This window comes from Octodon degus, unplaced genomic scaffold, assembly GCF_000260255.1.
Source record: "Octodon degus isolate 3935 unplaced genomic scaffold, OctDeg1.0 scaffold00011, whole genome shotgun sequence".
Classification (NCBI taxonomy): Eukaryota; Metazoa; Chordata; class Mammalia; order Rodentia; family Octodontidae; genus Octodon; species Octodon degus.
In genome coordinates, this window is record NW_004524587.1 from 9,525,423 (window position 1) to 9,536,272 (window position 10,850).

Here is a 10,850-nt window from a genome sequence, read left to right on the forward strand (position 1 = left end):
ATACAGATGAATGTCCATTTTGTATCTGTGTATTCAAAGTGGTTAGGATAGATATATAGTGACATTCTCTTAATGAATAGAAGGATTTGTTCTAATGGTGTTTGTAAATAGGATATCAAGTCCGCATCTTGTACAGCAATTAACTGCTGGGAGGAATGTATGCAATGTGTTAATTATTGAAACTGTCCTACCAGTTTGATTTGAAACTGTCTCATTGCTATTTATCAGTAAAATTATGGGGAAAAAAACCTCTTGAAAAATATTTATTTTTTTAATATAAGGTAATTTTATTTTTGTGGCTGGCTCCGCCCACCCTGTGGGCAGGCTAGTGTGGCATGTGTGCCGGGGATCGAACCGTGGTCCCGGTGCTTTTGTCTAAGCTTGCCTAAGCAGGTGCTTTGGACCACTGAGCTATCTCGCATGCCCCTTGAAAAATATTTAAAATATAGACATGACTATAGTTTCATTTTAAAGAACTGACACATCAACTGGAAATTGTGGTGTGCACACCAGTAACCCTAGTGCTCAGGAGGCTAAGGCAGAATGATTTGCCTTGAGTTCAAGACTAGCTAGGCTACAAAATGAGTGTATTTATTTATTTACTTATTTTTTACAAAATGAGTTTAAGTTCAGCCTGAAATACATAGTACGACTCTGCCTCAATAAAACAAGAAAGCAAATAAACAAACAAAAAATTAACATCATGGAACTGGAACTTACTTGTGCCAACGTGGGCTACTTAAGAATCACATGGAAAATATTTTTTCAAGTGTAAAAATAAAAAAATGTTAAAGCATTCCACTTTCTGTTTTATGGAAAATTGTATTAAAAGTAAAAAAAAAAAAGTAATTTTCTTTGTCCAATTAAAAAATAAAAAAGAATCACATGGAAAACCAACTGTGATACAAACTGGTAATCTCAGCACTCTGGAGGGCTGAGGGAGTAGAATAGTAAGTTTGAGTCCAGTCTAGATGACTTAGTAAGATCCTGTTTCAAAATAAAAAACAGAATAGATGGTGAGGATTGCTCAGTGTGAAGGCCCTGAGTGTAGAACTGGAAAAGGTCACTTAAAAAAAAAAAAAAAAAAAAGAAATGTTGACATATTTCTGTCATAACTTGTGACTTTGATTAGATCGACAAATTTGTTATCTTTAACTTTGAGACAGTTTCCATGAAGATAGTCAGGTGGTCACATACTTTGTAATAAGCTTCAGAACACCATTTCTTTGTGGTACTAACTGTAGTACTGTAGTTAACGTTTCTCTGAGTGTAAACTCCCTGAGGGAATACCTTGTTTGTTTGTTTGTTTTTTTCCTTTTTTGGTACCAGCTGTTGAACTCAGGACCTGTGTTTGCCAGGCAGGCTCTTAAGCCACTGAGCTCTCTCTAGCAACCATTTTTTCCCTTAGCCGTACACCTTGAGTGGCTGTTACATTGTAATAGGAATTGAGTAAATCTCTGTTAGGAGTTAAAAAAAAAAATAAGTTTTCTGTCTTTTACCATGCCAAAAGTGATGTAGTATTATATGATAAATACTGTTTACGTGGGTTTTGATTTCAGATAACTTAGGTTTTATTCTTAGCTCTACCACCAGTTGCTGGCTGATCTTGGGCAGAAGCCTGGTAGAGTACATGATAGTAGTGGTTACTATTTTTCTACTTGTCTTCCTGCTTCTCTGTCTCTGGATATGACTACCTTGAGAACAGAAATAGTGTTTAGATCTAGCAGAACCTGCTGTGGTGCTTGACATCTGACAAATAATAGTTGAAATTCTGAAGTTAAGATTAAGAGACATATACTTACAGCATAAATGGTAGTTAACCCATGCTTCAGCTGTACTGAATTTGCAGCTTTTGCAAAGCTCTTTGTTGTCTCTGGTACCTGGGATGTGTGCACACCACTTAGTCTGCTTGAAATGTTCCCACTTATTCTTCACAGACAACTTGTTTTTCATGACTCAGTGTAAGCCTTGCCTCCTCCTAGAAAGCCTTTCATAAATAACCTCTCTGCATTTTAGCTCATTTCTCTAGGTTTCTCAGTTCTAGGCGGGTAAGCTTTTGTTGTAGGCACACAGTCCTGAATGTTTAATAGCATCCCAGGTCTCTACCCACCAGTTATCAGTAGCATTTTCTCTACTCATGAAAACCCAGAATGTATCCAGTCATCGCCAAGTGTCCCCTCGAGGACAAAAATCATTTTTGATTGAGAAACTCTAGAACTATAGTCCTTACTAAATAGCATTACAATTGCCAAATTTTCTTAACCTCCTCTTCCGCCTCCGCATAGAATATAAGTTCCTTTTGAAGACAGTAGCACTTTTTTCTTGGACTTTTCACTTTGCATGTGAGTGGCTGTTAATGGCATTTCTAAGATACTCAGCACCAATATTTTCCCAAAGGCAGATATTTAGTAGCAGACTTGCAGGAATTAAGATGATGAAGGTATTTTTAAATTTGGGTCTAAACTTGATTATCTTTTTATGGTCACCCTTGCTAAGAGTTTATAGAAATACAAGGCCTTTCTGCTTTCCTGTCTTTTTATCATCCCATCCTGCTGCCACTACCTAAATGGCCATTTCACCTTGCATCAGATTTTTGGAGCGCTGCCTTTTAAATGTATTCCAATTGCAGTTGCCTCCTTTGCTGCCTACCCTGGTCTTAAGTTATTTCCCTGTCTTACCTGGATTGTAGCAGTAGACTTCTCATTGATTTTCCTGTTCTCTACATTGTCCTTTTCCAGTCAGTTCATTACACAGCAGCCAAAATGATACTTAATAAAACATTATATAGCTCATAATCATTTTTCTGTATTAGAAAAACACTAGGGCTGGGGGTGTGGCCCTGTGGTAGAGCTTGAGTCCGGCCTAAGTTCAAGGCCCTTCACCAAAAAGATGAAAGAAGTGCAAGACTGCTACTTTAGTGTCAGATCTACAGTGTTTTTTTCTTTGTCTTCTTTTGGTTTTATTTTTTTGAGACAAGGTCTTGCTGAATAATTCAGACTGGTTTTGAACTCATTTATGTAACTCAGGCTGGCTTCAAACTAGTGCAATTCTCCTACCTCAGCCTCTTGAGTGCTGGGGTTAACAGGCATGCACCACCACACCTGGCTTAAATGGTGTTCTTAAGCTAATTTTGACTGCAAACAGTCACTGCACTGGTTCTTTTTTCAGGAGGAACAGCACAGCATGCTGGGCTCTGGATTTAAAGCTGAGCGTTTACGAGTCAATTTGAGATTAGTCATAAACCGTCTCAAACTACTGGAGAAAAAAAAAAGTGAGTAGTGCATGATTCCTTTCTCATTTCTTTCCCAAAATACATCACCATGTACCAGCACCTCATTTCTGAGTCTTCTGGACCAGTGTTGTGTTGTTTCAGGGCCATCATGTCTTTTTGAGCTTTAGATATATTTCTGTCTTTTTGACAAAGTTAGACTAGATTGCGTTTTGTTGAGAAAGAAACATTGTGTGCACTTTAAACATTCATGGGTCCTACATTTGAATTCACCCAACTATTTACTGTTCAGAAATATTTAGGTAAAAATTACATTTGTAATATGTACAGATTTTATTTTGCTGTTCCTAAACAATTTATTACAACACATTTATACATTCTGCTAATGATTATAAATAACCTAGAGATGACTTAAAGTATACAGGATATGCATAGTTAATATGCAAATACTATGACATTTAAAGGGGCTTGAGCATCTTTGGATTTTGGTGTGTGTGGGGTGTCCTGGAATCAATCCCTTTTGAATACCTAGGCATAACTGTATTTTGTTGCTGTAGAATAGTAGTATGACTCCTGAGTTGGAAATGTCAGGCTAAATACTATGTTCTCATGCACAGTAACAACTCTAGAATAATTGACTTGGGAGTGGGTGAAATGGAAGTAGATTAACAAAGGCAATATAAGCTAGGACAGTGGTGGCAAACCTGTGGCCCATGTGCTATAGTGAACTGTATCACTAAACACTCTAAAAGGATCACCCTCTCTAACTTAGGATATAGTACAAATACCCAGTTCAGTTGGGGTAGAGGTCTACTCAGAAGCCAGGTCCCAGTACCCTGATGGTATGTGACTAGAAGGGGATTTGTGCTTTAGCGGAACTGGCTCAGAAAGCAAGGAAGGAGATTGCTGATTATCTGGCTGCTGGGAAGGATGAACGAGCACGGATCCGTGTGGAGCACATCATCCGCGAAGACTACCTTGTGGAGGCCATGGAGATCCTGGAACTGTACTGCGACCTGCTGCTGGCTCGGTTTGGCCTCATTCAGTCTATGAAGTAAGATATTTTGATTCATAGACTTAAATCACATCTGAAATTTGAGAATAGAGTAGTATTAGTCTTTTATTCCCCTTGTACATGTAGCGGGAAGGGACTATTTGTCATCCCTGAGTATCTTTTTTTTTTTTTTTTTTTGGTCTTTTTTGAAACAGGGTCTCATTGTGCAGTTCAGGATGGCCTAGAGCTCACTTTATAGGCCAGGCTGACCTTGAACTGCCAACCACCCTCCTGCCTCAGCCTCCCAAGTGCTGGGATTGCAGGCATGCACTACCACGCCCAGCATCCCCAAGTGTCTTTTTTCCAAATAGTTATTTGAAGGTATGTTCTCAATATAGGAATCTGTTGAAAAGGAAATAATCTGAAATCAAGAGGCCTAATTTTGAATCTTGGTTTAACTGTTTCCTGGCTATTGGATTTCTTAGTGTGAGAAATGGCTTAGAGGTCTAGACTTATCTTCAGACTTTAGTGAATTATAAAATAGCCCAACAGGGAAGAAAGATAGAAATAGCTAGTATTACATTGGTTTGTTTAAAAGAATTATTACATTAATTTTTTTCCCTTATTAGAGAGCTAGATTCTGGACTGGCTGAATCTGTGTCTACACTGATATGGGCTGCTCCTCGACTCCAGTCAGAAGTTGCCGAATTAAAAATAGTGAGTACAGCCTCAGTCACTGATCTCAGTAGTTTTTCCTTGTGTTAGGAGGGTTTATGAATGTGAGTCACTTCTGCTGGTTTGAACAGGGTTTTTGTATCCTGATGCTGCTTTTGAGACAAACTTTATGAATTTTTTTTCCTTTTCAGGCCTTATGTTATAGAGACAAATAGTGTTTTGTAAAGCAAATTTGATTTTTTTTTAAATTTGAATAATTTTAAGGAGCATAGTTTTAAGTGTCTTTTATTCTTTCCTTCAATTTTGTCTTTTAAATTACTTTTTTTTTGGCGGCCTCAAATGCTTTCAGGGTATTTATGGGTTGGAGTGAGTATCTGGGTTCGAACCCCAGCATCCTGAGCCTGACTGCTTTGTTTAAGTAGGCACTTAAACAACTGAGCTAAAGGGCAGGCCTCCTTAAATTACTTTTGCTATAATTTTTTAACCTTATACAGAGAAAAATATTTAAAAACTTTTGTTTCTTGGGCCGGGGAGATGGCTCAGTGGAATAAACACATCCCAGGCAAGCGCAAGGGCCTGAGTTCAATCCCCAGTTCCGCAAAAAACGCAAAAATTTTTGTTTCTTGTAATACTGTCAGTCCCAGGGCCTTACATATGCTAGGGAACACTGAGCAACACTTCTAGCCCCTAGAACGCCTCATATATAACTGTAACCAGTAAAGTTGACTTACAACTAAGGTACTTTTGCTTCATTAGCCCATAAATATTGGACATATATTACAAGCCATGTGAATACTTTCTAAGCTATGTTAGAACAGTGGTGAGCAAATAATGCCACCAGCCACACTCTTAATTAGAGTAAAAGAAGAGACAAATGTTAAAAACTGTTTATCAGGGGCTGGGGAGGTAGCTCAATGGTCTAAGCGCCCGCCTTGCAGGTGCAAGGACCTGGGTTTGGTCTACAGTACCACTTGCCATGCTGGCCACCAGAATTGGGCATGGTGGTGCACACCTGTAATCCCAGCATTGGGGAAGCTGGGGTTATAGGAGGATCACCATGAGTCCAAACTGCATAGCGAGACCCTGTGCCAAACAAACAAATAAATAAAAGATTTTTTTTTTAAAAAAAGGTTTATCAGGGGCTGGGGAGATGGCTCAGTGGAATAAGTGCTTCCCTGGCAAGCGCAAGGGCCTGAGTTCAATCCCCGGTTCCACCAAAAAAAAAAAGTTTTATCAAATACAGATAAGGTACTTACTGCAATGATACAGATTCAGTTGAGTTGGTTTCTAATTTACATTTTCACCTTTTTGTTTTGTCTAGGATATTGTCTTTTAATTTCATAACTCATCTGAGATTTCCTTGTCTTTTGTATCTACAGTGTCTTCTGTTTTTTTGTTTTTTCTTAAATCTTTTATTTATTTATTATTTGGGGGCTGGCCTGATAGCTCAGTGGACTAAAGCCCCTGCTTAGAGCACAGTGGCCAGGGTTCGATCTCTTGTGTGTCATGCTGGCCCTGCCCAAAGGGCATACTGAGATGGTGACTGAGACTGGGTGTGGTGGTGCACTGTAATCCCAGCACTTTGGAGGCTGAAAACAGGAGAATCACTGAGTCCAATTTACATAATGAGACCCTGTAGATCCTGTAGTAAATACAGAAGAAGAAGAAAAAAAAAAATAAAACCCCCTGCTACTTATTATTTGGTGCAGGGTCTTATTACGCAGCTCAGACTCGCTACACAACTCAGACGCATAGTGATCCTCTTGTATCAGCTTCCCCAGCGCTGGGATTATGGACGTGCACCACCATGCCCAGTTTCGGGGCCAGCACAGCATGGCAGTACTAGGGATCAAACCCGGATCCTTGCATTTGCCAGACAGGCGCTTAGACCACTGAGCTATCTCCCTAGACCTTCTGTTTGGTATTGATCATGCATTCTTTTTAACTTTTCTTCTTTGAGTCATATTTCTTTAAAGTCTTCTAAAATGTTCTCTGATTAGAAGCTTTTCCATAGGTTTGGTGATCTTTGACTCTCGGTTTGTACTTAAGATTACAACATTGAAAGCTGATTGGAGGGCCTGGGAGATAGCGCAGTAGAATAAGTGCTTGCTTGGCAAATGCAGGGTCTTGAGTTCAATCCCTGGTACCGCAAAAAAGAAAAAGAAAAAAAAAAAAAAAAGCTGATTGGAACCTTTTATGTACATGGGTAGAGTTTATTCCCTGCTACACTCATTGTTAGATGATCTGGTTTTTTGTTGTTGTTTGTTTGTTTGTTTGGTATGGAGGTTAAACTCAGGACCTTGGGCTTGTCAGATAGGCACTTATGCCACTGAGCTGTCTCACTGGTTTTAGACAATCTTCAAAGTTCTTTCCAGGGAGGATTCCAGACTGAGAAACTAGTTTTGGCTTGATTATTTTCTCCAGAGAAGATCCCTTCCTGTTTTCTACCTATAAGAGGACCCAATTGGAGCAGGAAGCCAAAAGCCTCGCTGATAGATAGAAGACTAATACTTAGTTCTTCTGTTACCAGTACATATCCCTGCTCTCTTCTGTGTGTGGACTCTAGAATCCTGGTAACCTCTCCTATCTTCTGATGAAATAAAAAGGACAAGGCAGGTACCAGATTTCATGAGAGGAAGGAAAGACAATGATTTCTTCTACAGATTTATTTAGTTTCCCCATACTCATTTGAAATCACTCTCTTACTGCAAAAGGTCTAAATATGTTATAGAACCTAAAAGTCATAAAGAATGATAGATTAATGTAATAAAAATATTTAAACCCTGTGTATAACACACACACAAAAAAAGTCAAATAACAAATGAAAATTTGTAGTACTTGGGACTTGTGATAGTCCACATATTACATAGTGAGAAGCTCTGCTCCTGGGATTTGGGTGCCATACAGTGTCATTATCTCCTTCCTAAATTCTTACAGCTTCATTCTCCCTATATTTACTTCAACTTTGTTCGTCTGTTCATGCCATCAGAATTACCTATGAATTTTATTCACAGATATAAGCCAATCACTACGCCCTGCTTTAAAGCACTTTAGTAGCTTTTTTTTTTTTTTTTGATTGATTGATCTTTGGTGCTGGAAATCTACTCAGGACCTTGCTCTTGCCAGGCAGGCATCATGTTTCTGAGCTATGTCCTGGGCCCCTATCTTTGGTTCTTGTAATAGAAACAAAATATGGTGTCATGATTGACCTTGCATTGTCTGGATCTCTTTTTTTTTGAGACAGGGTCTCATGTAGTTCAGACTGGCCTTGAACTCACTATGTATGTAGCCCAGGCTGGTTTTAAATTTGTAGTGATCCTCCTGACTCAGCTTCCAGAGTGCTGAGCTTCACTTGTCTGTCTTCATCTCTTACCATACTCATTTTCATCTACCGTGTTTTATCTACAGGAGGCCTTTGCATGTGCTGTCCTCTTTTCCTTGAGTGCTCTTCTCTCCTTAGTCAACTTCTAGTCCTTCTTCAATCTTGATAAAGCTTCACATCGCTCAGGCAGGCTCACCTAACTATTCTGGTCAGATCTAACAATCCTATTGTAGGCTAATAATGTAGTATACTTTCCCTTTGTAGCACTTAGCACAGTTATAGTTATATACTGTCTGTGCTTGATTACTGTTTTGCTAAGAGATTTTAAGACACAAATTTGAAGTGTTTTTGTTCACTGTTGTATTTATAGTGCATATGAATATGCTTTTAGTAGTGTTTGGCATTTGGTTGCTGTTCATTGGATAATAAATTAAGTTGTACTAATTAATGAATTAAGGTTTTATAGACCTCATTTTTGGGAATTATGTAATGAAGCATGTTTTTGATATTGGCACGTGGAAACTTGAAGCAGTGTATAGGAATAGTTTTTATTTACTATTCTTTCTTCTCTATAGGTTGCTGATCAACTCTGTGCCAAGTATAGCAAAGAATATGGCAAGTTATGTAGGACCAACCAGATTGGAACTGTTAATGACAGGGTAATGAACATACTTGGTAAATGTGAAGTGGTGTGTGAGTGTCTTATTCTGTGTCTGCATCCATCCATCCATCCATGTGTGCCACCCCTCCCCTCTCCCTGTGTTGAACCCACATCTTGCTAAATTACCCAGGCTGGCCTTTCTAATCTCACACATACTAAGGATTACACACATGTGCCATTGTGCCTGAGTGGGAGCAGTTTGCTTTTTTGCCTACAGTGATTCTAGTACCACTGAATAGCTGAGTTAATCAAGGGCTGTGTATTTCATAGTAAGGTTGAGAATGAAGCCTGCATAGGTGGCAGTGGAATCATTTCTCCTGCACTCTCAGAACATAACACTCTGTGATTGCTGACTTCTCCTCCCCTTTGTGCCCTTGTGAGCTGTAAAGGTATAAAGTGGGGAGAGGGTTGGATACAAATGTTGAAGTCCATGGTGTTAGTCTTTTATCAGTATATTATAACCAGAGAATGTGAAAAATTGAGTCATATTGTACCTGTGATTCTGGAAAAAAGAATGCTGTAACTGCTCTGATCCTCTTTCTCAATTTTACTTATAGAGGAACTGAGGGGCTGGGGAGATGGCTCAGTAGGATAAGCGCTTGACGGGCAAACGCCAGGATCTGAGTTCAATCCCCGGTTCCGCAAAAAAAAAAAAAAAAAAAAGAGGAACTGAGTTTAAAAAGAGACAGGTTAGAATTGGGTTGGTTGGAATAGATAGGTCTATCTAAACCCTCGGTCTTTCACTTACAGCTAATGCATAAACTCAGTGTGGAAGCCCCACCCAAAATCCTCGTGGAGAGATACCTGATTGAAATTGCCAAGAATTACAATGTACCATATGAGCCTGACTCTGTGGTTATGGTAAGTTTATCCTAGAACACAAAGGAAAATGAGTCTCTTGATAAGATTTTGAAAAAACAAAAACAAAACCATAGTCTTTGCACTAACTTAAGTTGGTATGTGTAAATTTTAAGCCTTTGTTCGTGCCTATTTGGGTAAGAATAACTACAGCTGTGTATCTCCTGAGGTAGTTGAGGATCAGATCAGGTGAGTGACTGAAAGTACTTTGAGAAGTTTCAAGTTTTGTTATATAAATGTAAGATGGCGTTATTGCTACTTTCTAGTGAACTTGAGGGAATTGCAGATCCCCCTATAAGTAATGAGAAGTACTGCAAGACCTAAACAGTTCATTTATTTTGCCCACCTCAGGCCAGAAAGCTGAGAATATACATAGGCTTTCAGGACAGTTTGTTTCTTAGGGTCATTAGGCAGGTAGTAACCATCCAGCACATAAGGTTGATGGGGTGTATTAGATGCTTTGGTGTGCTGCTCATATTCTCCACCTCACCCCTAGACAAACATCAAGACAGAAGCAATTTATTATCTTAGCTTTCAAAATGTCAATGACTGTCATCTCTTACGTAGTTATTTCAGAGGCCCTCCTGAAAAGTACCAAAATCTTTCCCAGAAGAAGTCTGTGTCTAGTGACTGGTCATTGCCAGACTTTGAAGACTTTATTTACTTCCATTAGGGGACGTCTTTATAGATCTATTGCCGCTCCAGGGCTCCCTGGGGAGTTGGCAGAGTCCTCTCATGATTGCATTGCAGTCTGATGTGATCTTTTCCATCACTGTCCACCTGCCACCCTTCCTTTGCTTTCCCTGCAGGTATTAGTCCTAAGAGCACTGTGCAGTAAACTTTACTCTGCTCTAGGAAACCTGGGATAATGGATTAATGATAGAGGTTTCTCTGTTTTTCTCAGGCAGAAGCTCCTCCTGGGGTAGAAACAGATCTCATTGATGTTGGATTTACAGATGATGTGAAGAAAGGTGGCCCTGGTAGAGGCGGCGGTGGTGGGTTCGCAGCACCTGTTGGTGGGCCTGATGGAACAGTGCCAATGCCTATGCCCATGCCTATGCCCATGCCATCTCCAAATACTCCTTTCTCATATCCATTGCCAAAGGGACCA

General features: G+C 39.4%; 1 protein-coding gene across 1 annotated transcript in view; it reads left to right on the forward strand.

Moving 5' to 3' along the window:
• Ist1 (IST1, ESCRT-III associated factor) overlaps positions 1 to 10,850 on the forward strand; it is a 57,078-nt gene that overhangs the window by 24,371 nt on the left and 21,857 nt on the right. The window contains exons 2-7 of the mRNA XM_023709330.1: positions 3,169 to 3,271; positions 4,103 to 4,283; positions 4,853 to 4,940; positions 8,796 to 8,879; positions 9,632 to 9,742; positions 10,644 to 10,849. Coding sequence (XP_023565098.1) covers positions 3,184 to 3,271; positions 4,103 to 4,283; positions 4,853 to 4,940; positions 8,796 to 8,879; positions 9,632 to 9,742; positions 10,644 to 10,849 — 758 coding nt within the window. The 5' untranslated portion in view covers positions 3,169 to 3,183. The remainder of the gene's footprint in view (positions 1 to 3,168; positions 3,272 to 4,102; positions 4,284 to 4,852; positions 4,941 to 8,795; positions 8,880 to 9,631; positions 9,743 to 10,643; position 10,850) is intronic.